General features: G+C 33.9%; 21 protein-coding genes and 1 non-coding gene across 22 annotated transcripts; 9 read left to right on the top strand and 13 right to left on the bottom strand.

The window, feature by feature from the left end:
- Positions 1 to 794: 794 nt before the first annotated feature.
- On the top strand, positions 795 to 1,400 carry VICG_01565 (small GTP-binding protein domain protein; the record flags this gene model as incomplete). The annotated part of the gene is made up of 1 exon (XM_007604949.1): positions 795 to 1,400. One exon carries the CDS (start codon positions 795 to 797, stop codon positions 1,398 to 1,400), a length of 606 nt encoding a protein of 201 aa, XP_007605011.1.
- Positions 1,401 to 1,498: 98 nt separating this feature from the next.
- Positions 1,499 to 1,909, top strand: VICG_01564 (uncharacterized protein; the record flags this gene model as incomplete). The annotated part of the gene is made up of 1 exon (XM_007604948.1): positions 1,499 to 1,909. One exon carries the CDS (start codon positions 1,499 to 1,501, stop codon positions 1,907 to 1,909), a length of 411 nt encoding a protein of 136 aa, XP_007605010.1.
- A 273-nt stretch (positions 1,910 to 2,182) lies between these two features.
- Positions 2,183 to 2,770, top strand: VICG_01563 (uncharacterized protein; the record flags this gene model as incomplete). Its single annotated transcript, XM_007604947.1, has 1 exon — positions 2,183 to 2,770. The coding sequence occupies one exon, from the start codon at positions 2,183 to 2,185 to the stop codon at positions 2,768 to 2,770; it is 588 nt and encodes a 195-aa protein (XP_007605009.1).
- Positions 2,771 to 2,946: 176 nt separating this feature from the next.
- Positions 2,947 to 3,660, bottom strand: VICG_01562 (uncharacterized protein; the record flags this gene model as incomplete). Its single annotated transcript, XM_007604946.1, has 1 exon — positions 2,947 to 3,660. The coding sequence occupies one exon, from the start codon at positions 3,658 to 3,660 to the stop codon at positions 2,947 to 2,949; it is 714 nt and encodes a 237-aa protein (XP_007605008.1).
- A 592-nt stretch (positions 3,661 to 4,252) lies between these two features.
- Positions 4,253 to 5,518, top strand: VICG_01561 (uncharacterized protein; the record flags this gene model as incomplete). The annotated part of the gene is made up of 1 exon (XM_007604945.1): positions 4,253 to 5,518. The coding sequence occupies one exon, from the start codon at positions 4,253 to 4,255 to the stop codon at positions 5,516 to 5,518; it is 1,266 nt and encodes a 421-aa protein (XP_007605007.1).
- A 160-nt stretch (positions 5,519 to 5,678) lies between these two features.
- Positions 5,679 to 6,701, bottom strand: VICG_01560 (methionine aminopeptidase, type II; the record flags this gene model as incomplete). The annotated part of the gene is made up of 1 exon (XM_007604944.1): positions 5,679 to 6,701. The coding sequence occupies one exon, from the start codon at positions 6,699 to 6,701 to the stop codon at positions 5,679 to 5,681; it is 1,023 nt and encodes a 340-aa protein (XP_007605006.1).
- A 155-nt stretch (positions 6,702 to 6,856) lies between these two features.
- Positions 6,857 to 8,113, bottom strand: VICG_01559 (uncharacterized protein; the record flags this gene model as incomplete). The annotated part of the gene is made up of 1 exon (XM_007604943.1): positions 6,857 to 8,113. One exon carries the CDS (start codon positions 8,111 to 8,113, stop codon positions 6,857 to 6,859), a length of 1,257 nt encoding a protein of 418 aa, XP_007605005.1.
- A 26-nt stretch (positions 8,114 to 8,139) lies between these two features.
- VICG_01558 (uncharacterized protein) lies at positions 8,140 to 9,345 on the bottom strand (the record flags this gene model as incomplete). Its single annotated transcript, XM_007604942.1, has 1 exon — positions 8,140 to 9,345. The coding sequence occupies one exon, from the start codon at positions 9,343 to 9,345 to the stop codon at positions 8,140 to 8,142; it is 1,206 nt and encodes a 401-aa protein (XP_007605004.1).
- A 144-nt stretch (positions 9,346 to 9,489) lies between these two features.
- VICG_01557 (uncharacterized protein) lies at positions 9,490 to 10,566 on the top strand (the record flags this gene model as incomplete). The annotated part of the gene is made up of 1 exon (XM_007604941.1): positions 9,490 to 10,566. One exon carries the CDS (start codon positions 9,490 to 9,492, stop codon positions 10,564 to 10,566), a length of 1,077 nt encoding a protein of 358 aa, XP_007605003.1.
- Positions 10,567 to 11,176: 610 nt separating this feature from the next.
- Positions 11,177 to 12,184, top strand: VICG_01556 (uncharacterized protein; the record flags this gene model as incomplete). The annotated part of the gene is made up of 1 exon (XM_007604940.1): positions 11,177 to 12,184. One exon carries the CDS (start codon positions 11,177 to 11,179, stop codon positions 12,182 to 12,184), a length of 1,008 nt encoding a protein of 335 aa, XP_007605002.1.
- Positions 12,185 to 12,351: 167 nt separating this feature from the next.
- On the bottom strand, positions 12,352 to 13,353 carry VICG_01555 (uncharacterized protein; the record flags this gene model as incomplete). The annotated part of the gene is made up of 1 exon (XM_007604939.1): positions 12,352 to 13,353. A coding segment is annotated over one exon (1,002 nt), but the record flags the coding sequence as incomplete, so codon positions are not given.
- A 762-nt stretch (positions 13,354 to 14,115) lies between these two features.
- Positions 14,116 to 15,288, bottom strand: VICG_01554 (uncharacterized protein; the record flags this gene model as incomplete). Its single annotated transcript, XM_007604938.1, has 1 exon — positions 14,116 to 15,288. The coding sequence occupies one exon, from the start codon at positions 15,286 to 15,288 to the stop codon at positions 14,116 to 14,118; it is 1,173 nt and encodes a 390-aa protein (XP_007605000.1).
- Positions 15,289 to 15,471: 183 nt separating this feature from the next.
- On the top strand, positions 15,472 to 15,924 carry VICG_01553 (uncharacterized protein; the record flags this gene model as incomplete). The annotated part of the gene is made up of 1 exon (XM_007604937.1): positions 15,472 to 15,924. One exon carries the CDS (start codon positions 15,472 to 15,474, stop codon positions 15,922 to 15,924), a length of 453 nt encoding a protein of 150 aa, XP_007604999.1.
- Positions 15,925 to 16,163: 239 nt separating this feature from the next.
- Positions 16,164 to 17,054, top strand: VICG_01552 (CMGC/CDK/CDK2 protein kinase; the record flags this gene model as incomplete). The annotated part of the gene is made up of 1 exon (XM_007604936.1): positions 16,164 to 17,054. One exon carries the CDS (start codon positions 16,164 to 16,166, stop codon positions 17,052 to 17,054), a length of 891 nt encoding a protein of 296 aa, XP_007604998.1.
- A 458-nt stretch (positions 17,055 to 17,512) lies between these two features.
- VICG_01551 (uncharacterized protein) lies at positions 17,513 to 18,769 on the bottom strand (the record flags this gene model as incomplete). The annotated part of the gene is made up of 1 exon (XM_007604935.1): positions 17,513 to 18,769. The coding sequence occupies one exon, from the start codon at positions 18,767 to 18,769 to the stop codon at positions 17,513 to 17,515; it is 1,257 nt and encodes a 418-aa protein (XP_007604997.1).
- A 155-nt stretch (positions 18,770 to 18,924) lies between these two features.
- On the bottom strand, positions 18,925 to 19,452 carry VICG_01550 (uncharacterized protein; the record flags this gene model as incomplete). The annotated part of the gene is made up of 1 exon (XM_007604934.1): positions 18,925 to 19,452. One exon carries the CDS (start codon positions 19,450 to 19,452, stop codon positions 18,925 to 18,927), a length of 528 nt encoding a protein of 175 aa, XP_007604996.1.
- A 198-nt stretch (positions 19,453 to 19,650) lies between these two features.
- On the bottom strand, positions 19,651 to 20,031 carry VICG_01549 (uncharacterized protein; the record flags this gene model as incomplete). The annotated part of the gene is made up of 1 exon (XM_007604933.1): positions 19,651 to 20,031. The coding sequence occupies one exon, from the start codon at positions 20,029 to 20,031 to the stop codon at positions 19,651 to 19,653; it is 381 nt and encodes a 126-aa protein (XP_007604995.1).
- A 131-nt stretch (positions 20,032 to 20,162) lies between these two features.
- VICG_01548 (uncharacterized protein) lies at positions 20,163 to 21,707 on the bottom strand (the record flags this gene model as incomplete). Its single annotated transcript, XM_007604932.1, has 1 exon — positions 20,163 to 21,707. The coding sequence occupies one exon, from the start codon at positions 21,705 to 21,707 to the stop codon at positions 20,163 to 20,165; it is 1,545 nt and encodes a 514-aa protein (XP_007604994.1).
- A 164-nt stretch (positions 21,708 to 21,871) lies between these two features.
- Positions 21,872 to 21,944, top strand: VICG_02276. Its single transcript has one exon. It is a non-coding gene; the product is annotated as a tRNA-Val (tRNA).
- A 930-nt stretch (positions 21,945 to 22,874) lies between these two features.
- VICG_01547 (uncharacterized protein) lies at positions 22,875 to 23,282 on the bottom strand (the record flags this gene model as incomplete). The annotated part of the gene is made up of 1 exon (XM_007604931.1): positions 22,875 to 23,282. One exon carries the CDS (start codon positions 23,280 to 23,282, stop codon positions 22,875 to 22,877), a length of 408 nt encoding a protein of 135 aa, XP_007604993.1.
- Positions 23,283 to 23,412: 130 nt separating this feature from the next.
- On the bottom strand, positions 23,413 to 24,354 carry VICG_01546 (uncharacterized protein; the record flags this gene model as incomplete). Its single annotated transcript, XM_007604930.1, has 1 exon — positions 23,413 to 24,354. One exon carries the CDS (start codon positions 24,352 to 24,354, stop codon positions 23,413 to 23,415), a length of 942 nt encoding a protein of 313 aa, XP_007604992.1.
- A 312-nt stretch (positions 24,355 to 24,666) lies between these two features.
- Positions 24,667 to 25,377, bottom strand: VICG_01545 (uncharacterized protein; the record flags this gene model as incomplete). Its single annotated transcript, XM_007604929.1, has 1 exon — positions 24,667 to 25,377. One exon carries the CDS (start codon positions 25,375 to 25,377, stop codon positions 24,667 to 24,669), a length of 711 nt encoding a protein of 236 aa, XP_007604991.1.
- Positions 25,378 to 26,258: the final 881 nt, after the last annotated feature.

The raw sequence follows: 26,258 nt of genomic DNA, 5'->3' as shown, positions 1-26,258 counted from the left end.
AGTCTTTAAGATCCGATCCAGGAAAGTAACATACACCGTCTTCGGAATCAGCCAAGTTGATCCTGTCGAACTTAGAGTAAACGTTTCTGGTGGGATAGACAGCTCGTCCAATCTGAGATCCACGCCCAGTGAAGAGGAGCTTTTAGTGTATTTGATCAATGCAAGGCCCAGTTAGAAAAGTCTAAGGCTTCTTTTATTGCATATAACTTTGGATATTACAATGAAAAGAGTAACTACAGGGAGATGATAATGCTAGTATCTTTTATTCCCGAGAATGTAAATCTTAGAAATAAAATAGCAATGACTTCAAACACTGCCGTTCTTCAGAATTCACTGCAAATACCTGTGCACATCGAAGCACACGAGCTTGATGATTTTACATTTACAAGACTAATGAATGAATGTATGAGTATCCAAAGAAAATAAAATATACTTTAATAAAAGCTTATCATTAATGCTAAAACGTGCATTTGTGATTTTTTATTAATATACTTATCAAAACCAAATTTTATAGGCAAAGAAGATAAGAAAACGACTATTTAAAATAATGACAGCTCTACAGCTATCATACTTTAATAAGCTTTCGATAATTTTCTCATGTGCCATCTTTACATTAAAGATTCTACTTTAAACCTTATTGTCTTCTCATTAGTATGTGAATAAATATACTTCCTATCCAATCAATGTTTCAACATTATTGCCATGCTTAAAACACAGAAATCCAACAAGTTTTCAATTTTTAACGGTTTCAGAATCAAACAATAGAATTTAAAAGTACAACATTGAAGTATGCAATGGATAGGAAAACAAGGTCAGGCAAGGTTGTTCTAATAGGTGATGGTGCTTGTGGAAAAACATGTCTGCTAGAAGTGTTTAAAAGCAATAGATTCCCGGAAGAGTATGTGCCCACTGTTGTAGACAACTTTTTAAAAGTTGTAGAGTTTGAAAATGGAAAGAAAATAACGCTTGCGCTTTGGGATACTGCTGGACAAGATGACTATGATACTATAAGACCACTCTCGTATAGAGAAACAGACCTTGTAATAATATGCTATTCAATTGAAGATAAGAACTGTGTGGATGGCATTGAAAATAAGTGGCTGCTGGAAGTAAAGAACTACTGTCCAAATGCAAAGTATTTTTTAGTAGCATTAAAAAAAGATCTTAGAAATGACCCTCAAGTCGATCAATCCACTTTGTTAACAGAAGAAGAAGGCGCAGGATTAGCAAAGAAAATTAAAGCAGAAAAATTCTTTGAATGCTCTGCCCTGGCAAGAGAAAATATAAACGAAATTTTTGAGGCTGCAGGTGAGTATATTTATTATAACAGTGAGACACTTGAGCCAGAAGAAACCTGTTGCGGTAGATTTGTAAATTGGTGCAGGTGCTGTGGCAAATAAATTATATTATTTTAGCGGTGCTATAATTATTTTTATTTGTAAAGTTTTGATGTTTTCAACTATTTTTCTAATCAATTTCCACAGTTTGAACCAGCCCTATGCTTTGTTTATCTTGTCTTTTACCTGGAAAACTTGGAAAATCTGTCAGAAAGATTGCAACACTAGTTTTTGGTGTAGTTCTAGTCTATGCTGTTTGCTGGGCACTGATTCTCAAGGGCTTGGATTTCAAAATGCAAGGAGCCAATCTTGCTGATCAAAAGCTAGTTTTAGATTTTTTGGTAAAGAATAATTCATTTGGAGACATTACCTTGAAAAACTTGGATTTTTACAATAATGAAGATGAGAAAGTTAATAAGAAAACCGATGATTTGCCATTGTTGATTAAAAAGTTTTCTGCGGAGCCACTTAAAATCGGGTTTTCACTTGATGAGTATAAATCAGTTGAGCTGACAGTTAGAATTTTGGGACTACAGAAAAAATTTAAAACAAAAATAAATGAAAAAAGATAATATAGATTCAACAGTTGGCATTTTATTTATAAATTTACACAAAATATACTTTTCAGCTATTTATGGGATTCTTAAACTGGCATATTAAACAATATGGCATTAATAGCATATTTTTATGATACTATAGATAAGTGTTAGAGTTCTGTCTTCACCATTTACTTATTCTTGCTAAAGTGGTATTTGCTATTGACATTTAAAAGCTCTTATCATTGTTTCTGATACTGTTTCGTCTCAAAAATATTGATGTTATATTTTTTTAATATTCTAGTCCTGATGTATTGCACGATATGCGAGACAAAGATAGAGGATTTACATCACTACAAGTCTGAGCTCCACAGTCTCAATGCACGCAGGAAGTTCTTAGGATACCCGCCATTGTCATTAGAGGAATTTGATTCTCAGTCAATATCCGACGATTTGACTATCGATTTGAACATTTCAGATTCTATAAATATATTTAAAGTTAGCAGTTCTGATAAGCCCAAAGAAGTAAACAGTTCAGAATCTATTGCAAGTATAGAAACAAATAGGCTGTGTGTTTTCTGTGATCAGAACCATAGCATCGCACATTATAGGCTTCACAATCTCTCGGATGAACAGGGGTTCTATCTTACCAATACACAGTGTTATATTTGTTATGAAAGATTTTCAGATCGAAATATGCTGATAAAGCACTTGGAATTAGAGTTACATCGAACAGCAGTAACAGACGGAATTTCATTGTTTCTTGAAAATGGCAAAATACTAAATCCTCACAAAATGAACATGCCATTAAGAACAATATTCAAACCGGAAAAGGACTCAAGAGCAACAAAAAGCATAGATATTGTATTTAAATCACATAAAAGAAATAAAAATTAAAGTGTTTTAGTACTAGGTTAAGTTGACTAACATTCAAACTAAATGGATTTATTCAGAAACGTAAGAAAACTCATAAAGCTCATCCGGAATCTTTGAATCGGGCAACTCTTCTCCTTTAATTTCCATTCCGTTAGGATTGTAGTCCTTGGATTCCTTACAAGTGGAACTGTCGAGTTTTATTTCTTATATCCTTCCACAATAAGACTTTTCCAGCTTTCGTGAGTCTTTTTAATAACGTCCTTGGCAAACCTTGCATTCAAAAATTTTCCATTAAACGCAAAAATATTTTTGGGCTTTCCATCTGGAACTTTATAGTCTCTAAACCATTTAAATATCCACTCGAGTAACCCTGGAAAATGATGTCTAACATCCTCAATGTCGTTTACTTTTCCAGCCATTTCATCCTTGGAGTCAATTACAATTATCTTCCAATCAGCTTCGTTGTCGTCAAGAAGCGCCAGCGCTCCCAATACCTTGCCCTGATATACTTCACCGATCTTTTTTACCTTAGATCCAATTTCCACAATATCGACAGGATCGTTATCCCCTCTTGCCTTGCATTCAGAGTCCTCAAGCATAGGGTTCTCCCATGTCTGAGGCAGAGCACCATAATTAAAAGGGTACCCAAATGAAGGAAAGACATTCTTAACAAATCGTACCTTGTCTTTCTTCACATCCTGGCATATTGGGTTAAATGAAGCCTCTTTACATATTTCAAATTTGCCATGCTCAAATCTGGAGATTTCATTAATACAAGTAACATAGTTAAATGATCCATCAACCATCAAAGGAATATCATGGAATGGAGATACGACTTTTCCATCTTTGAGGATGTATGCCTTAAAGGAAGATGAATATTTTGATCCTATTTGCTTTGAAGTGTATGCCATTAAGGATAAAAACAAAAATTTTCAAAATAAAACACAAATAGCATACTATGATAAACAACACGAATCATTGGTAAAATACTATTTTAGCATTGAAACTAACTGTTCTATCATTTACACATTCATGCTTGTACTCTGTAATTACTTAGCCCTAATGCAGACATTCAGTGAATTGACGGAGGTATTCAAGATAGCAAAACTAGTAAAAGAAAACGGAAACACGTCAAAAGAGGCCAAAGAAAAACTCAATGAGATTGTAACGCTTGTACATGCATATGTATTGACCATTTTAAAAGATACATGCAAAGAAAGAGAAATAGCAGAAGAGGATGTAAAAAAAGTGTTTAGGTCATTAGAAGCAGAATAATCAATAAAAAGAACAGTGTGTTGATGACTTTTAAATTAATCCTGCATAATTTATAATATCTAATAATGGCGTGGTTTATCAAACAGTTTTGGATGTATGTTGTATAGCAAGTAATATCACATAGAATTTGTAGCATTTTCAGTTTAATTTGACTTCGCCTTTACTTGAAAGTGTTCATTTGCTATCGTTTATAGCTATGCCTTTATTTTCTATTTTAAATACTGCCCCATGGAGCATGAAATTAGACAACTCGAGAAAGTTCTGAATCGAATCTTGAATATCCCAAAGAGACAAAGAACAGATATAGCAATCCATCCCATTGAAGTCAAAGACAATATCTTTATAAAGCCGCAGATGTCTCTGGATAATAACCTTATAATTGAGGAAAACTCACAACTTCAAAAGAGAATAAAGGAATTAAGTGAAAGGGTGTTTGAACTTGAAGCACAGCTAGAAGACTACAAATCACAAGTTCATAACCTAAACGTTGTTAATTTTCAATTAACAACCAACGAAAAAGTTCTTAGAGAGGCCGTCCTGCAAGCAAAGGGAGCAATAAGAGTAGTATGTAGGATAAAACCAACTCAAGGTAATTGTCACATTCGGTTTGATGATAAAAATATATTTGTTGAAGATAAACAGTACTCTTTAAATCATGTGTTTGGTTCAAGCTCTTCGCAAAATGAAATTTTTAGAGAAGTTGAGCCTGAAATTGAAAGCGTATTAGAAGGATATAGTGTATGCATATTTGCCTATGGTCAAACAGGTAGTGGAAAGACCTATACAATGTGTGGAGAAGGATTAGAGGAGGGTTTAATATTTAAATCGCTGGATAAGATCAAAGATATTTCAAATCGATTCAGAAATGAGGGTTTTACTGTTAAGTATATTGTTAAATACATTGAAGTTTATAATGAAAATGTCAGAGATTTAATTTCGGACAAAGCTGTTACAATCGTACACGATACACATTCCATAAAACTTAAAGATTGTGAAGAAGTATCAGCTGATGATATTGATCTTATTTCAAGTATAATTAAGCAATATAGTCTGAAAAGAAAGACAGGAGAGACAAATTGCAATGTAAGTTCAAGCAGGAGCCATTCTATATTTATTCTCAATGTACTTATTGAATCAAAGAATGAAAAAAGGCAAGGATCATTGTGTTTGATTGATTTGGCAGGCTCTGAGAGATTAAAAGAAAGCAAAGCCGAGAATGAAAGACTCAAAGAAACCCAGTTTATAAATAAAAGCCTGAGTGCGCTTGGAAATGTGATGGCAGCATTAAAAAGAAAAGACAAACACGTTCCATTTAGGGATTCTAAACTTACCCATATAATGCAGGAGTATTTGTCTGGAAGATCTAGGACTTCTATGATTGTTAACATTAATCCGGAGTGTATTGAAGAGACCATTTGCACTCTTAGATTTGCTATAAAAGTCAGCGAGTGTAGTTTAGGCGGTGCCAGCAAAAATATTAACAAATTTATCTGATAAAGGATTAATACTAAAAACTTACTGGCAATATACTTGTTATAAACAAGCTAAAATTTAAGCCAATAGCATAGACTTATATTTTTAGTATAAAATATGTGCTTTGAAGCTATATTAAAAATAATATAAAGACTTTGGGTTTGTTTTAAAGATGTTTCAATTAATAATCGTTGCCGTTTGTAAGTATTCTCTTCCCTGTGTCTGAAAGATAAACTGTATGCTCAAATTGTGCAACAAAGGAGTTTGGTAAATCATGAAGAGGTGGGTATGGGTCGATAAATTTTCTAAGTGATAGCAGCTTGATACTTGAAAATGAATCAGGGCTATAAAACTCAACATGTCTAGGACTAAAGGGCAATGTTCCAAACTCTTTTTGAATAGTCTTAAGAACTTTTTCATTTTTAGCATTATAAATTTTTGAACTTGGTGGGTTTCTATTGATCATAAAATGGGATGCTTCACCTTTATCACAGACCTCACCCTTTCCTGTACTTGCAAATGTTTCAATGGCACAGAATCCCTCTGAAACTCTTGATGTGTCTCCATTATTGATTGGTGGTATTGAAAACTCACCATGTATTCTATATTGCTCAATAGAATGACCGTTAAGATTCCATATGGGCTTTATCGGCATGATTTTATTATCTAACTCTATTTCAAAGGATTTGAATACTTCAGAAATTTCCCTACCTATTTCACACACCATCATATCAATTCCTATAACCTCTAGTCCTCTTTTGGTAGCTTCTTGTGAGGCCTTTAGTAACTGTTCAAACTTTGGATCAAAACAGACTGTAAATGCAGAATCCATAATTCTGCCATTAGAATGTGTTCCAAAATCTATTTTTAGAATATCAGATTCTTTTAATATTATGTTCCTATCTCCTGGATTGAGTGTAAAGTGAGCAGCACAGTCATTTAAGCTTACACCACATGGAAATCCAATTCCGTTGTTCTTCTCTCCTACTAGTAAAGCTCGTGTAGCTTTTTCCACAGTTTCTATAATTTGCAGTAGTGAAACTCCTGGTTTTAGAATCTGTTGGACGCTGCTCCTTACCCGCCTATGGGCCTCTGCAGCACGTAAGGCGTCATTTAATATTGAATCGCTTGTTAAATTAAATGAAGCTGGTTCCAGAAATTCAATTGGTTGAGGCTCTATTTTGTTAAGAAGTACAAAGGACATTGGGCAATAAAAATTTTCAAAACAAGTTTTAGACATAAAATTAAAGGGCATGGCATTCATTTCGACGTTATTTGCAAACAAGTTTGATTAATAAATCAAAACTGATATTTAATGGCTTTAAATGACAGATATGAAATAAAATTTAACAGTAAAATTTATTTGAGATCTGTCGATAAAAGTGTCCCAATAGTTGAAATAATTAGATTAATAACTTTGAAACAATCTAAACTGAGATACTCTGCCACTTCTTTCACCGTTTTTCTTTGACAACCTATCATTAATAATGCTATTTGAGATACAACTGAAAGTTTATTAAGGTCATTTTGATAGAAATATGATCTAGACAGATCTGGAAGAATATCCATAATAGATTTTATGTCAATAAGCCCATTGGAAAACTTTGTAAGTCGGTTGACCTCATCCTTTGAAAAATGAATTTTCTTGTCTAAAACCTTTGCATTTGATGAGTATATTAACGATAGTGCAAGTGTAGGTGATAGATTCTTAAATGAATATGAAAGAAGTGGAACAAATCTTTCTAGAAACAATGTTTTCATACCATCGAACTCGTCCGTTTTATTTCCAATAGCCTTGAGTAAAACAATTGAAAACTCACCAGTAGTTTTCGACTGTGTTTGCTTAATACAAACGGGATTGAAATTGGACCTTTTCCAAAAATTTAATAGCCTTTCAGAGACCCCAAATGAAGATCCGATCCAGTCAATATTAGGGGTTTTGATAGTGTTAATAGGATGAAAAAGAGTAGATTGATCATCGCACATAATACATGATGGATTATAATCAACACTGATACTATTTTTTGAACACTGTTCGCCAGTCGTATAAGCATTATGTTCTGATTTGGATGAATGGCTTTCATGTCTATCAATAAATAAGTTTGTAAGTGTTAAAAGTGCTAAAGACCCATATCCCATCGAAAGCATGCTTGGATGGACAGCAACTCTTACGATTCTCATCCCAAGTTTATCTAAGAACTGATCATCGAAGAAATTTTCATAAATTACCCATGGAATTAGATTGCCTTGCTTTACACATGCATTTTTATTACATTTTCCTTCAAATGAAACCTGAATGGCACATACTATTCTTAAAGGTTTAAATGGTGCCATTAAAACAAAGATCTCGTGGCTTGGCGAATCAGAAAGAGTTTGAATGTCATTTGGACTATTTCTGTAATGAGAAGCCACAAATAGCGAAAAAATCTCGCTAAGAAATGTTTCTGACTTTTGGCTTCCATTAAACAAAACATCTTTATTAACATAATAAAGAGAACACTGGGACAGAAGAGGGCATTGCTCTACTTGGCTTATTTTAGGTCCAAGAAGCAAGGTTTTATATAACCAGTCCTCAACCTCATCGCCAATAGAGTATCTGATAGGCTCCCATCTCATATGTATAGCTTTTGATGGATTTTTCTTTAATGTATTCTGTTAGCTTTGTTCGGAAAATCCTGCCAGTCCCTTCGTAGCCATTGGCTGTTGATGCCATGAATACTAGCCTTACATCTAAGTAATTTTTTGAGGTATAATAAGGGAATAGAAGCAGCTTCGTCAATCACAAGTAGATTTGGATAAGCTTTTGGCTCTTCAAAGGACTGTACAAACTCAACAGTTCTTCTATAATCTTTAACGACTTCTATTTTGTTGATCAGGCGTTTTTTGCTTTCAAAAGTATACCTGATTTTGTAATCTTTCATTTTTTTGTATTCCAAAGCATCTAATCCAGCGATAATAAATTCAAATATTGCTTGAACATTGTCGAGAAATAGCGATGATATCAAAATCAGAGGGAAGTTCTTTTCAATGGCGCAAACAATTGCAAGACCCAGCGCAGCTGATTTTCCTCTACCTCTTTCAGCAATAACAGAACTTACTGAAGGCTCGTCAATATCCAAATGTGACACAAGAGAAGTCAAGACAGATATTTGGTCTTTGGTCTTACACATCCTGAACAAGGTACTGTTGTAATTTATGCACTTATCACTCGTTGTTTGTATTTCCTTTTCCATCAAGACTTTATTATTCTCGATATTATCACTGGTGATATCAATTACTCTTAAGTTCGAATCTAAGAACATTGCACATGGAAGATGCACCAAGCTCTTAAATAACCTCTTATTAAACCTTGAAATTAACTTTTCGTTGACTGATTGCGTGATTAATTCAGATTTCCAAGTGTCAATCTCTTTAATAGACTTTTCTAAATCCAACAATAATACAATTGCGCCCCCACCTCTAACGGTTTCAATTGAACAAGCCATCATATTAGGTGTTAAAGCTTCAAAATCTTGTAAAATTAGTATATCACAGGTTTTGCCAAGTATTTTGCCATTTTCCTTGTAAGAAATATATTCAGGGCTGTACGTCTTGACCCATTTTTCAAGTTCCTTGTCATTTTCACAATTTTTCAATTTTTTTGTTTCTTTGTCCAACGGCGTTTCGGAGTTCTTGTTCTTATAACACCATATAACGTTACTTAAGTTTGAGATCTGGTTCAATTTTCCATGAAGAATATGAATCTGCTGTTTTGGATCTTCTCCAACGATTACAAACATAGCTCTGTGGTTAGCTTTAACTTGATTTTTAAAAACGTTGATGAGGTGCTCGGCTGAAAATTTTGTCATTGGGTCTTATTCAAATCATTTGTTTTAAGGCGTGTGACTTGTCATATCCTTATTAGTAGTGCTAAAAGAAGCTTAAATTCAGTTTGATTGCATGTGGCATTTCCATATTTATAATAAAAATATCACACCCATCACATCTGTTTAATGGATAGCCAAGTTAGCGAACTTTTCAAGACTCATAAAGTAGAAAGAGGAAAGGTGGATAGTAGAAGAGAGTGCTACAATATTTACGTGCATAAGCCATGTGACTTTGTCTATGACACTTCCGACATAGTTGTACGTTATTTCCCAGAAAATGGTTCTAAAACAGTTATTTGTAAGGAAATACCACAAAGCATCAAAGAAAACATCTCTAAATTCAATATTCTTGAAATCAAAGATTTTATTGAATTCTTTGAGGACAATCTTAACGTATTCTTCATGGGAAAAGTTCCAGAATTCAAACGAACAGGAGAAACTACTGAAAGCTTGGGAGAGGGAGAACTTCCAAAAGACTTTAAATTTCCAGTAAGCAACAATGTCACACCTAACCTGAAATGTGACATTTCAATTACAAACATACTTCTCATCTGTTGTCTACAGCTGAATATGGTTGTAAAGTGCTCTAAGTGTCAGGAAGTATCAAACATTACATTTAATAAGCCATGCAAAAGATGTTCACAGGAAATAGGATTCATTTATGTGCCGACGGTTAGTTCTGATTCGCTTGGCTTTCTCCAACTGAAAAAATGTGAGTTCGTTTGTTTTAATTCAATTAGATATCAGTTCAATTGTCAAGAATGCCAAAAAAATTACGAATCTGATGAAGTAAATGTTGGTGGTGTATTTAGCAGAAAATGCAATGGGTGTTATAACGAATTAAGGTTTAAAGTGAACAGGATAGATTTCTATCAAAAGAAGGATGTGAAAATAAAGGAAGGAGAGGAGCTGCCAGGAAAAGGAGCATGCAAACACTATAAGAAATCTTATAGATGGTTCAGATTTAGTTGCTGTAATTCATTGTATCCTTGCGATGTTTGCCATGATGAACAGTCGGGGCACAAGGCAGAAATGGCATTTAGAATGGTTTGTGGACTGTGCTCAAAGGAACAGAGCGTAAAACAGGAATGCGATTGTGGTATGAATTTGAAAAGAAAGCATGCACAGTTCTGGGAAGGAGGAAAAGGAAATAGGGACAGAATCACAATGAGCAGAAAAGACAGTAAAAAATATAAAGGATAGTTTAAATATACGCCAAAATGCTTATGCATAATGGCTCTAGGATCACAAGATATGGCACATGGCATCTTGCAATAGCTTTGTCTTTCATTGTTTGTAGAATCTACTATTGATAGCAGTCATTTAGTTACAAAATCAATGCCTATTCGAAATAAACCTAATGTAATCCATACATAATCAGTCTATAAAGTGTGTTATATCTTTTGTGTAGATAAGTTTGCTTTGTTCATTTATTTTTTATTTACAGTGCTGATTAGCATAAACTAATAAGGATCTTGTCTTTATAGCAAAGCTATTTAGCCTTAGCAAATATGATACATCAATTGTTATGAAGTATTCGATTCTATTTTGACTTTTATTTGTTTAAATCAACACGGTCTATATCAAAAAACAAAATAAAAATTATTAATGAACCAAATTTCTAAGCATGACACAAATCTATTTAAAATCACTCTAAAAGCATCAAAACATTTATTAAAGAGCATTCAAAATTCACCAGGGCTGTTTTTCATTTCTGTGTTTATTTACATCATCAATTTAATAAATTTAATTGTTTATATTAAATTATAAACACAAAGATATATAAATTCAGAATGAACCTGACCCCTAGTTCATGTTGTCCAATCTTATCTTATCACTATTTGATACTGTAAGTGCAGTCTGCCTCACTGGAAACTGTGGTCCAAACTATGAGTTATATGCATGTAGTGATTCATCAAGCTTTATGGATGGAAGCAGTCCTGAGCATTTGTTTATTGTTCCGGCTGCACCTGCTGCAGCACCTGCTGCTGAAGTCAAGGCCTTCTATGGAGCAGATATTACCAATGCTTGCACAGGTGCTCTTCTGCCCCCAATAGCCGTTAAATCGTTTGACTATTTGAGAAACGGATCTATTATTTCAAGATATAGAAGGTGCATGAAGAAAAACTGCAACAAGTTTGAATGTGAGTTCAAAGAGCCTTTTATATTTTGCACAAAGAAGAGCCTCTGCAAGTGTCTTACTAAGGAGCAATTCTGCAGTGCCGTGCATGCTACAATTAGAATAATCAGTGGAAAAAGATGTGTTTATATACCTGAAAAAGCAGAGGCCGTAATTGAAAGCATTTACTGTGCAGCTGTTGAATGTGGTGCCACTGTGGAACAGCTCATAAACTTTACTGCTATTTCTCTTCACAATGTATACCTCTTCACATACTTCCCACGTCCCAACTTCTATGATACGAGTATTGGATGCACAACAAGAGGTTTATTGCAACTACTCAGTCTTAATGCTTATGAGAAAATCACTAGTGTGAGTGAGATTGATTATCTACAAAAGCCATTCTTGCTTGACACATTCACAAGGGTTACCATCCATGATGAGTTCAGAACATTCTTGAGATTTTACAATAACTACGATACGTACGGTATTGAATCATTCATTACAAGTGTTCATCTTCTTCAGTCAAGAGAAGCTGAACTTGTAAATATTAAGTCAGCTATTGAAGTACTTAATGGCACATACCGACCAAGAAATATTCTTGAGGAGAGAGTTTTGCACAGATTCAATATTTACTTTGTTCTCACCAATCAAATATTCAGCAGGCCTCGTGTTTTAGGACCAAAGGCTTATGAAAATTAAAGAAATTTTGTAGTACAACTGGGAATTTTATTGTGTTTATTTTTGTTTAACTTATCATCAGTCATGATATTAATAATACTTGATATGAGGTATCCGTAGCTATTTATTAAACACCTGACGTGAAAATCAACAGTGGAGGATCTCCAATGTGAGTTACTCTTTTTTCTTCATATCAGATCTTTATTATCTCTATTCTTGTATAAAAATATTAAAAATTGCTTCAGGTTTAGACCAACGATTTGTCCGTTTTCATCTTCTATATAATATTCTTGGGCATATTTTGGAAGAAATGATTGCGATCGTCCTCTTGTAAGACTAATAATCAACTTTATTTCATTTTCTTTCAAATCAAAGTCCTTGAACACAAATCTTACATATTTGTCCCTTTCTTCTTCATTTGGTACGCCTAATTTAGCCTGATTTCCAAATCTACGTTTAAAGGCACTATCAAATGTGTCAAATTTGTTGGTTGCACAAAATACAAACACTGGTCTATATTTGTCGGTAGGTCTCACTCCGATCCGCTGCAGAAGCTCAGATTTTATATTGGATGTTGTTTGATTTGTGCTATCAGCCACACGCTTGCCGAAGAACACTTCACCTTCATCAAAGAATATGAACACTGCTTCAAATGCATCCTCGCCTTCTGTAAGCTTTCTAGCTGCTTCAAATAATATATTAATATTTTTCTCCGATTGACCAAAATAAAGATTATTGGTTATGCCGCTAGACACTTCACAGAACAACAATCTGGACTGCATATGATTGTCCATGTAATATTCCAACTGTTCTCTATTGTTTCTAAGTTTTTCATAAACATCTTTGTGGTTGTTTTTCAAGAACTCTTCTTTCAAATACCTATTTGTGATTGTAGCAATATAATGCACAAACAATGTCTTGCCAGTCCCAGGTGGGCCTAGCAGTGCAAAGTTAGTCTTTGCAAAGGCGCTAATCTTATCTAATTCTTCCTTGCTAAAAGTTTTAAGTTGTCTGAGGTAATTTTTTATCAACTTTGTGAAATCTCTCAATTTGTCTTCTCTTCCACAATAATGGGATAGAAAAACCTCACTGGCTTTTTTAAACTCGAATGGTTGGATGTAGACACTTGTTTTTTCACTGGAAATTGTAAATGCCTCTTTTGCCTTTTCAGATTTTTTCTCTCCAGGCACTTCTGCATTTTGGCCTGTTGCAACTCGGAGAGGTAGGCTAGTGGAGCGTGTTGTCCCATTTTCACCCTCTTCTCCTGGTTTTAGGATACTATAAATAAGAGAATCGAAGCAATTACACCGATGATACTCATTATTGTGCTGAATATGCTGGAAGACCTGAGCTCGCCATTCTCAGTACTATTATATTTGTTACCTAAAAATACATTGATTTTTCTATATACCATTGCGGTTATGAGTTCCAAAGACTTGTCTTCTACCAGTGACTCACATCCGTATTTTTTGATAGCAGCAGAAATAAGCTTTTTATGCATGTCTAATTCATTTTTGAAGGAATTCTCATCCATATTGTCCATTTTTACAGACTCTGTTGTCATAGATAGCAAGTAAGGAGTATCTCGGCTAATAAAACATATCAGCCCCTTTAATAAAGGATAGTTAATAAACACAAAGAGTGTTTGTAGTCTATGAGCATATTGGTTTGTGTATTAATTTATATCATTCGTACTGGTGTAGTTGATTTACGTGACTGTCAGATTGTCATAAAGTCACATCATGTCCAACCATTTATTTTAGACAGTATTACACTTAAAAGACAGGGCTTTATGTACTTCTATAAATTGATCAGAATGCAATACTTGAATAGCTTGGTAAAGACACATGTGGAATATTTGATTATAAAAATGCAATAATAAACAAACCCAAAGAAAAGTACATTCAAACACCACACTTTAACAATAGACTTTAGGTAGACATGCACAGCACTTACAACATCTGAGGTGTAAGTGCTTTGGTTCTCAAATATTCCTTGCAACATTCGTTAATAAATTTCCTATATGATAACTGATCAAAGTATACTTTATCGTCTTTCTCAGTATTATCAATATTTTCATCAAGAAGGTAGTACCTTCCCTCATTTATATCTTTTCTTTTCTCCTCTCCAAGCTTGTTTTCTTTCATCTTTAAATAAACAGAAATAAAGCAATTTTTCAATATTTCACGATCATTAAGAACAGGCGAACTTTTAAAATACCCATTCCAAATTGTATTTCTGAGCTTTAGTTTACGAGCTATGGCCTGTTTTACTCTGTGTGAGAATGTAATGGGATCCTCTGTTGTTTTTTTATGCATTGGATTCATCCAATGCACTTCAACATCAATACCCCATCTAGTGAACAAGTAAAATAGATGGAGTGTAAACCCATGCTCTCTTCTATTCCAGTATGGATCAGTCATGTCCTTCTTGTACTTAATTCCTACAGGACAAATCAACGTTCCAAGTTCAAATGCACCCTTTTGAAATAGAACAATAGACTCATTATTTACACAAGTCCCTTCAGGAAATATCAGCATGGGCGCCTTTTTCTCATGTATATGCTCTTTTACCTTTACAAGAATTTGTGCTCTGTCTTGTTTGTCGCTTCTTTTGAATCCAATTGATCCATTCTTGGATAGGATATGTGTAATGATAAAGCCAAATAATCCAGAATGACCTTCAGAAATACATGCATGGCTGAACTTGTAGCTGCTAAGGATCAAGTAGTCCACAAATGTGGTGTGATTTGACACATATATATGTGGTTCATTTCTCAGTTTCTTCTTTCCTTTGTGGGTGACATGGCAGTTCAGTACTAGCATTGTAAACTTATTGAAGATAATGAAGCTGTCCTGGATGACACCGTAGTTCCTAAAATACCTGCCGTAAAGAAAGAGGAATCCTATCAAAAACATGCCAATTGTAAAAATGGTCATTCTGATTGGAAATATAATGAAGTATCGAACAAAGAAAGAGAAAATATAGGGAACACTTCCACGGCGTAAATCATACGGAGATAATGGTTTAAAACAATCAGAAAAGTCGTCTCTTTGTAATGAGTGTGATCCAAGTGTGACAAAATCTACAGCGTCATGGAGAAATGTTCGTTTAGCTTTTTGCATGGGTGCACTTTGATAAAAAAGCTTCTTTGCTATAATCATTGAGCTAATAGTTGAAGCATAATCGTCTGCTTTTGATTGTACGGTTATTTCAAAATTAAAGGACTATTTTGTTCCATTTGAATACATTAATACTTGCCAGGGCCTTTTAAACACTAGCAATGCTAGGATTTCTTTAATTAGCCCATGTTCAGAGCAGTAAACACGGAGTCTGAGTCCGAAAGAAAAAGAATCTTATTTGAAAGAACTAGAATACAAGCACTTTACTTTTCAGTAGCAAAGACATTGAATATTGATAAATTTGTGGAATTGAAAGTACAGTTTGAGCAGAATCAAGGACTGTACTCTGCAGGAAAGGCCAATCTACTGTTCAGTCTTGTGAGAAAAACTCCAATGGAAAAGTTGGAAGAATTGATTGAAAAATACGGTGTTTTAGAATCAAAACCGGCGTTTTTTGAATTTATAAGGAAATGCATAGAAAATGAAAAGTTCGTTAAGGCAAAAAAGCTTCTTAATATGGCTAGAACAAAAGGGTGGTGGTGTAATGATCTTTTTGATCTAGAAAATACAATTGAGTGTAAATATTTTAAGGGTGGAAAGATTAAAAAAAAGCCAGTATTTAAAAATTTTATGATATAATAAAAATGAAAGTTTTGACTTAAATTATACAAATCTTTCATAAAGCAACACTCCTAAGCTTACATTGACATTGATTGATTTATTACATGCACTCTAAAGATTGTTTGTTAAAAGAGTTTATGCTAGTCTTCTATAACGCCAATGCTTTATTCGATGTGCAATGATTGGCTTTGTTGTATTTCTTCTTTGAGTATTAAACTGTATTTGGGAATTGTTTCAAATGCAAAATTTTGCCGTAAATGGCTGTGAGTGCATTTCAAAAGCTGGAAAAAATAGGAGAAGGAACCTATGGCATTGTATATAAAGCTAGAGAAAAAGGCAGTGGCAGATTGGTTGCTTTGAAGAAGATTAGGCCTGAAAGTGAAAACGAGGGCATACCTGCCACAACAATAAGAGAGATTCTCCTTCTGAAAAATCTTAGGCACTCTACAATAATAAATCTAATGGAAGTTATCCACAGTGAAGATAAAATGTATTTGGTTTTTGAATATATTGAAACAGACTTAAAAAAGTTGATTGATTTGTACAGCCGAAACAATAAAAAATTTGATTCTGAAATATTAAAAAAAATGGCATTTCAACTGTGCACAGCTGTTGGATTTTGCCACTCCAAGAATATATTTCACAGAGACTTGAAGCCTCAAAACATTCTTGTGGATGAAAATTTTAATATCAAGCTGGGGGACTTTGGACTAGGCAGAGCAGCTTCTATCCCGCTCCGGCATTACACTTCCCAAATCATCACTCTCTGGTACAGACCGCCAGAGCTTCTACTGGGATATGAATATTATGATTCGTCTGTTGATGTTTGGTCATTGGCATGCATTATTGTCGAAATGCATACAATGCTACCATTATTTATGGGAGATTCCGAAATAGATCAATTATATAAAATCTATGGTGTTTTGGGAATTCCCACAAATAGCCACTGGGATGGTGTTGAGTCATTGCCAAATTACAACAAAAGCATGTCAAAGATTAAGCCTATAGGATTGAGTTCAATAATCAACCAGAGAGTATTAGAACAATTGATTGAAAAAATGCTCGTCTACAATCCTTTAAGAAGGATCACTGCAAGCGAAGCACTCGAAGAACCGTACTTCAATGGATTGGAACCTATTCTTGAATAAATTTGAAAATAACAGATGTGCTAGATATAAAATCTAACTTATTTAAACAGACAACCATTAAGTTTCACAAACTATTTATTGATTATTGTACTTGCTTGCATCAGTAATTTCCACCCCTTTGTTAGATTAAAATGTGTCATACTTGGCTTGACATGCACTAAAAGACATTTATTTAAAGCTAGCTTTGAAGCTTTACAAGATAAATTTGACCTGCAGGCCATAGTGAATATATTATAAACCTGGACCAGACATTCACTAAGGTATATCATTAAGGTTTTGAAAAGCCAATCAAGCTGTCAAACACATCCATGTCAATTAAAATTACAGAAGTTCGTCTATGGTAAAACTATCTGTTTGTATAAATACATTTGTTAATCAAAATGGATAGAAGATTGTAAAAAACATTTAATATTTGAGGGTATAAAACTTAGAAGAGTGCAAGCACACGGTCTATTCCCTCAAGACAATAAAATATCAGAAATGGCCTTTCCTTCCATAATAGTCAAATCTGTATTAGACTGTCCAGTTCCAAGAAACATTATTGGTGAGTTTGCAGTAAATGTAAAATTCAGGACTTGTCCTATTTTATCATCGACAGTGTCAATCTTTGTTAAAATAATGCTATCTATCCTTCTTCCTGAACTGCCTTCGGAAATCCTTTTATTAAACTCTTTAATGTGATGTAGCGAATCACCACCTATTAGGGCTTCACCCACAAAAATAATATGGTCAGGATTACTAGTCTTTATTAATTTAGTCAAACTTACCATCAGGGCTTCTTTGTTATGCATCCTTCCAGCAGTATCTATTAATATTACATCGTAATTCTCTGAATTCGCCTTCATAATAGCATGCTTGGCAACAGAGGCGTCATCCTTTGCATATCCACTCTCAAAAAACCCAACATCATGGCCACCCAATTTAAACCTCTCCACATGAACTTTAAGCTGTTCAATCGCACCTGCTCTAAATGTATCACAGGCAGCAATATACACTCTCAACCCGTTTTGGATTAGCCAATATGCAATCTTCGCCAGTGTTGTACTTTTTCCCACCCCATTTACTCCTACAAAGCAAATACTGAACACTCCAGTGTGCTTCTTAATATTTTCTATGAAGCTGTCATGATCAAATTTTGGAATAACCTTATTGAGTGTCTTATTGACTTTTTCCTTGAAGAAAGATTCGCTAATCATATCAACATTTTCAGACTTGATTTCAGAAATAATGTCATCAGTTATAATTCTACAAAATGTTGGATCGACATTTTTTCTAATTAAATGACCGATCATTTTAGATTGCAACTGTTCAATTGATACTTTTCCAGTAAACAGGCTAAACGCTTTCTTAAAATCAGCTTTTCTGATTGTTTTAATAATACTAGAAATATTTGAACCTGTTTCACTGAAGTCCAAGGTGTCGGAAACAACAGGCTTTTCGATTTCTTTGTTCCCTTTCGATTCATGCTGTTTATTTTCTGTACTGTCTTTATGTTTATGCTTTTTTATAAACTCATCGAGTGATGGTTTGTTTCCAAAGCTCAAATATATTCTCTGTCCTTCAATTTTATACTCCATAAGTGTATCTCTAATATTTCTAGATCCAGAAGCTTGTTGAATGTTTATAGTACGTATCAATGAGTTCAGAAAAGTCGGCGCCTCTCCTTCTTCAAATTCTATGATTCCCTTTTTGTTGAAGATGACAAAATAATGCATGGGTCGAATAAAATTTTAATTTTTAAGATAGATGATAAGCAAAATAAAAATATATCAGTGCATGATATGCCTGACATGCTTATAGAATGAACAAACATGTGGTATTGGTTAAAGTGTTTATGCTTCATATTTAAATTAAAGTTTAATTTGCACGTCTATGCAATAGTAAAAACATCAGCCATCGCAAAATCAATGCACTCTTTGATATGAGCAAGCTCTTTTTGTCGTTTGTTGGACATTTCATCATCAATATATCCAAAACAGTGATATAATACAATTTTTCCAGAACTAAAAACGAACAAATCACTAGAACCAACACTGTAAAACATGGATTTTAGGGGAATTCCACCATCAAGGCAAGCAATTAAAACCGAATTGCATATCATTGAAAGGTTACGTGTGTTGGTGTAGACTGATATACTAATAGATCTGAACTTTTCCACCTCTTTCAACACAAATGTATCAAGAATTTTATTAACTATCCCAACTGCCATACTATCAAAGGGTCTACACTGTGGAAAAAGACGTACTTTTGTTTCAATAGTGAGTGAATCATAGCAATCATCCCTTTTAAGATTGTCAGAGGGTCCAGAAATTGTGGTTGTGACAAGTTCCGAGCTAGAGAAGATAGTGCTTGAGCCAGTGTAGTTTTTGAAAATCCCATGAGATATTTTGAAAGACATGGGGGGAGATGTTAGGAAAAATGTCAATTAAAATTGTGAATAGAAACAAACAATAGGGCATTATTTGATAGATGAAAATTTTATTTAGAAGATATATTGTATTGATTGCATCAACAGTTAGTACCAGCACAAGCAATGTTGTTAAGTTTTATTAATAACTAACATGAAAACAATCATTTGATTATATTCAAACAGTCTTTATTTTTGAAACTCGGAAAAATCTATAGTATCTGAGAAATATTTGCCGGCTTTGAAGTCATTACCTGTATCTTTGTATCGTTCAAAAAATATTTTTGTTATTTCAGAATAATACGGCAGATCCAAATCCTCCATCGCACGGATCAGATCATCGCCTGTTACTGTTTTCCGTGCTTCACACTCACAAATGTTCTTGGCTCTACATGTTATAATCGCAATAAACTCTGATGCGCATTTGCCCATTAATTCTTTTGACTCCTTAGAAATTTTAGCAGCATTTGGCATTGCATCTTTCATAATTTTCGACACATTTGCGATTGGTAGCTGCCTGTCCGTAACTTTATAGGAAATCCCCTCATCAAGATTATTGTTTAAGTCCATAGGGCGAGCTTTGATTTTATTTTTATTGACTGAAATGAAACACGTCACAATGTAACAAAGTCACAGTTTTAAAATGAAAAGGGCTGACTAAACGATTACAGCATAGCCTTTGAAAATGCTAAAAACCAAATTTATTTAGATTTACTTTCAATAATTCCATCTACTCGTAATAACTGCATAACACACTCAAATGCACTCTTGATTGACTGTGATTTAACTATAAGTGGCTCCAAAACAATATTCCTCACATCAGAAATCTCTCCTGTAATACCATTAATACCAATATAAGACCCTTTTGATCTTTGTTGTTTTTCAAGCTCATAAAGAATTTCCAGGGTTTTACCCGTGCCACTATTTGTTGAAATAATCGAAGGAATAGCCTTTAAAGCCTCATAACAACTTTTGAAAACTTGATAGTTTTCTGATGTGCTGTTATTACAAAGATGAATACCCAAGCTCATTTCAGATGCACCTCCACCTGGCACAAGTTTAGGATTCATCAACACATTTCTTGCGATCTTAATTGCATCCATGAAATTTCTTTCCAGCTCCGCAAGAAGATCTTTTGTAGGCCCACGTAAAACTACACTAATAGCCTTAGGATTGCTGCATTTACTTAGTTTACAGAAGTAATCTCTTCCGATCTTGACATACTCAAAGAGACCTGCTGACCCCAACTGCTTCATGGAAATTCCTTCTATTCTACTCATGATTGTTGTGCCAGTCGCCTTTGATATTCTGATAAGATCAGACTTCTTGACCCTTCTAATGGCTGTTATTTCATTTTCATATAAAATACTTAACGCCAAATCACTAATGCCTTTCTCTGTTATTACAATATTCGCACCCGCTTCTATTATATATCTACACATCTCTCTCACATGATCCTCTTCAATTCGCAATGCTTTAGTAAAGTCATTCCTATCAGAAAATTCCATATTCGTCACACTTTCACCTTTCCTATACTCAAGGGGACAATCAAGAACAAGAATCTTTGGATTATCAATAGTCTTCCTCATTTGGCTATGTACTAGATCTTTTTCAACTATTATTCCTTCGATTATTTCGGATTCCTCAAATGATCCTATTATTTTTTCAATTTTTATATCATTCTTAATGTCTATTTTTGAATCCTCACTGTTATTTTTAATTAACTGTGCAGCATTCAATGCAAGTTGAGGTATTGGAACTTTTAGAATACTACAAAGCTTTGTAGCCACACTTGAAGATACTATTTTTATAAGTTCCTCCTCTTTAGCTTCAATAGAAACACTGTTTAAATGGTTCAAGCACATTTCCTTGGCATTTGAAAGCATCTTGCAAATTTTGATCGGATGATTGTCTTTTAAATGAGGTATCATTCGATCAAGTAGCTCAGAAGCAAGAACCAGGACAGTAGTTGTTCCATCTCCACACTCGTCATCTTGGGTCTGTGCAAGCTCAATCAGACATCTTGCTGATGGATGACTAACGTCTATTTCTCTCAAGATTGAGTTTCCATCATTTGTAAGTTCAATTGAGTTAATTTTGGTTAAAACCATTTTCTGCATAGCCCTTGGGCCAAGGCACGTTTTTACAATTGAGCTGAGGGTCTTTGCCGTATATGCCGACATTTTTTGAATGTCGTTTTTATCCATTGAAACCAATACATAAGCCTTAGGAACTTGTTTTTGCATGGGTAAGATGAAAAATTTTACAATAAAGAAAATTGTCTGAGGATGTAAAAGTATTTAAATAATAAAACATTATCTCTTTTAATAATTACTTGAATGTGTAATAAAGAATACGTGTCTACACACAAATCCAGCAATACTAATATGTTTATGTACAAGACATGTGAGCATTCGTAGTGTAGTGGTTATCACATACCCTTCACATGGGTAAGGCCCCGGGTTCGAGCCCCGGCGAGTGCATTGGATCTTGCTGCTTTTTAATGACTCCCAAACTTTACTTTTGCAAAGTGTCGTGTCTATTGCTTGAATTTTTATATACAAGCTGCACAGGATCAGATACTAGATAAAAAGCAAAGGTAGAAAGCTAGATATAAAAATCAAAAGTATATTGGCAATATTCAAATTTATTCCATTTGTATTTTATTGTGGGTAGTCAAGACTAGCATACAATAAATCTTTCGCAAAGGAGTCTACTCAGTGTTTTTGTACACTGCCTTATAAATTTATTAAAAACATGTTTGTGATCAAACATAAAATGGTTGATTATATTCAAGTATAAAAATAAACGAATTTGTTAAGTCAATCTGTAAAATTTTTAACTAACATCAACGTCAAAGTAGTAATGCATAATATGACAGCCATTCAGTGAATTCAACCCCACTACGAATATAAACATCTTTTAAACAGTATGTTTTAAGCTTTTCATTAAAACTAACACTTAATATGAATTGACTGCTAAACAAGTAGCTATTTCTCATGTACGTTCTAATCAAAAGTGTCATAAAACTATTGTAAATTAAATAGATAAAATCGCCTAATGTTTTAGCTATCCAATTGTGTTTTCTTGTTATGTTGTATTACATTCTTCGACTGCAGATGTTTGCTACTCCATCATAAATCAAGCATAATTGTGTTGTATTATCAACAATGCTTCGTTCTCCACACTTCAGATTATCAATATTCTGTGCTAATTGATTTAGTACAAATTTTGTTATTGAACCATGTATAACTTCCTAGTTGATAGAATCCGTTTGTTGCTATTGAAACAATTGAACTGACACTTATTAAAGACCAGGCTGTGTGTTAAATGGCATACATAAAAATGAATCAGCGTTGATTTTAGTAAAACTTGGCACTGTTTTGCCATTTAATACATTATTTGCATTTTCTTCAACCCATGTAATCAAAGTCCTTGGGGCCTGTCTTTACAACAACCGTTCCATCCTTCTTTCTAATTTCTTTTAGTCCATTTTGGAATGTTCTTTCAATTTGCCCATTCTCAAATTCATATGTCACCACTTTTGACTTTGCATCATACAAATATCTGTACTCTCTTCCTTTCACAACATAAACACTTCCATCCTTCAGGTAGTACCGTACTCTACTTCCATTTTCTTCTTTTCCAACAACCATCTTTTCCTCATTTTTGGCTTTCAGTTCTAAAATCTGCTGCTTCAATCGATCTATTTCCTCCTTTAGGAGCGTTGTCACGGATGGAGCCTCACGATTTTCTAGCTTGGTTAGTAGCTCTTCCACGTATTTCATCTTTAGCATTACTGCTCTATTTATATCCTGCATGGGTCAAACCATTAACAACAATAAAAGCACAATTAAATCTAATAATTTAATATAGCAGATGAAAATCATCACGCACATGTGAACCTGAATATGAAAAAGAATCAACCTATTTATAATGAAAGACTACTATTTAGTTAAGCTTTGTAAATGGTGCTTCTTTAAAATCCATACCTAGCTTTACAAGACAAACACTACTATCCTCTCCTCCTGAGATATAGTGTGTTGACTGGGGATGAACATCAATAGCATTGATGGTTCCAAAATGTGTTGTGAAATATCCAATCTTCTGTTGTGTGACTATATCAAAGAAGTTGGTATCAAAAGAGCTTTTTCCTCGTGTAGCAGTAACATCTCTGGCGTTAATGCCTCCAACACAAACTATTATATCATTGGTATTGAAAACTGCTACGGAATTTATTGGCTCTTCACTATCAAACCTTTTTTTAACTATAAATGTTTCGGTATCAATGATTTTCGCAGAAGAATCCATCGATGATGTAACGAAGAATGATCTACAAGCAGATGGCTTCATGTCTGTTATCTTGGATTGGTGCACTTTAGTTTCTTGTATAATCCTTTGATTTCTTAAATCCAACTTGCAAACTTTTCCATTTGTAGTTGAAAAAATAATGCTATTGTCTATTTTGAATATTTTGGAAGAAGGCTCAAAAAGTGAAATTATTCTATGAAGAGCATTGGTTTTTGGATCTACCATTCCAACAAATGCCTCTTTGCTCATTGAATTATCTGTACAGAAGTATATCTGTTCACCAAAATCTATTCCTCGTACGACAGCATCACAGTAAATAGTACTTTCGATACTTCCCGTGAGAATATCCCATTTGACAAGAAGGAGATCAGTACCTGCTGTTAAAAAAGTATTTTGAAATGAATCTATTGTAGATATAGCGCCACTATGCTTGTCAAACGAGCCAAGAATCTTTCCCTCTAAATTTATCATGCTTGCTGAGCAATCTTTTGAAGCTGTGAAGAATATGTCACCATCACGATGAAACTTTAAATCTGTGATTGGTCTTTCATGAAAAAAGATAGATTGCTTAGTTGACTGCATGTATGGGAAGAGTAAAAATTTAGCAAAATTTTTGTAGTGCAGGATATGTAAACTTATTCAATGTATATGAATATTAAGTATTCCTGGTATTTACTATGGCAGTTTTTAATGCTGTGTCTCTGCCTATGTAAAAATACACCAAAAGCACTTTTGAAATGGCTCATAAATACTCTTTAATAAAACTCTCTTCTCAAACTACGCCCTCAATAATTTATTTAAAAATTAATAGTACAAAAATGGAAGGACATTCCAGCCAAGTATTTGTTAAATCACCTTCTTGACTAAATTCTTTCTGTAAAACCGCTGTGCTCTTCAAAATTTCATGTATTCGTCCTTCAATGCCCTCAATGCTACGTCTCCCCCCACCTCTATCCTTTCTATCTTCCCGTCATATACCAGACAGTCTATCAATGTGTTGACATCATCAACTGTCAGCACAACTTCGGAGATCCCGCTTGTCGAGATAAACTCTCTTACCATCCTTAGTTTTACAAGATTGTCAACTTTATTGAGTACAAATGGCCCTTCTGGCTTTCTGACATATTGATAGATTATTTCCATTAATTTATTAACAAAGACAAGATCTACGTCGTTGTTACTGAACCATACTCCCCCACTGATATCCTCGTCGGGTTTTATATCAAACAGAACATAAATCTTTCTATTGTTCTTCACTGACTTAATGCTTTTTATCCTCCTTGTTTCTTCTAGCACTCGGAGGATCTTAAGGATAAGATTGTGCGGTATATTTGTTTTATTCTTAATGTCTTTCAGCCAAAGACCGCTCGACCCACTCTGTGCTATCAAATTGAGGACAAGTGCTTCATAGCTGCTGTTCCTACTTTGAATGCATTTGTAAAGCAGTGTAGTTCCAGACCTTTGTACTTCAATTTGGTTCTGCTGTAAAAAGCTATTTAGAATAACGGCCATATCAGCCTTCTTTATATTTGGGAATCTTTTGCAAAGCATATCCTCTGTTACGCCATTTTCGCTTGCGCTGATGAACTCAAGCATTTCACTCATCAATGAGGGGTGGTGATAAGGACAATTTACAGACAGAATGCAAAAATCCAAGAACAACAAGCATATTAAAAGTAAGATTTACGGTGATTGCGGTTAATATTAAACTAGGACAGGAAGAGAGTTTATAGGAATTTAAATATAAAAATTTTAACCTTTTTATTAAATGTGTCTTAGTAAACATGAATTATTAAGAAAGTACATATTATCACATACAGACAAATTCCGTAAAGCAGATCAAAAATTTCCAATCAATTTGTCAAAAACATAATGCTGTCAAACTCATTATAAATGGCATTCTAACATTCTAAAGCTGACACGAACTTCAGATTGTTGATTGTTGGTTTTGTACTGGTGATTTTTAAATCACTAAATACAGTATGTAACCACCCTAATTTTTATATTACTGATTTTACTGGATAATAGTGAAATTTTTATACAAATATAAACTATAGTTTGGTAGTTTTATTAATATTGTATGAAGCTTTCAGTTATGCTTAAAATTAGAAACACGGAACGAAGAATTATGATGTATTGAAGAAGTCTAATGATTTACATGGATTGTTAACAGTCTATAATTTTTTTCTGACGAGCTAAATGCCAAAAGAGCATCAAGTCAATAACAACATCTCAAAATTCATACTTTATATAATAAAAATGAGTCTGAAGAAGGGTAATTCAATCACAGTTCTAATAACGCCAATAGACGCATAACATTTATACAGGGTTAAATGTATATAACAATAGCACTAATCAATATGTTTATGGCTCGAGCAAATCTGGTTTATTTTTTAGACTCAGTAATTTCAATATACTTTTAATGGCACGTTATTATTTAAATTACAGCCCTATCAATTGGGTAACATTGTTGTCAAGACACACAA

The sequence above is a fragment of the Vittaforma corneae genome (genome assembly GCF_000231115.1).
Source record: "Vittaforma corneae ATCC 50505 unplaced genomic scaffold supercont1.15, whole genome shotgun sequence".
In the NCBI taxonomy this organism is placed as follows: Eukaryota; Fungi; Microsporidia; family Nosematidae; genus Vittaforma; species Vittaforma corneae.
Note: the sequence above shows the minus strand (reverse complement) of the source record. Positions and strands in the feature narration are given on the sequence as shown.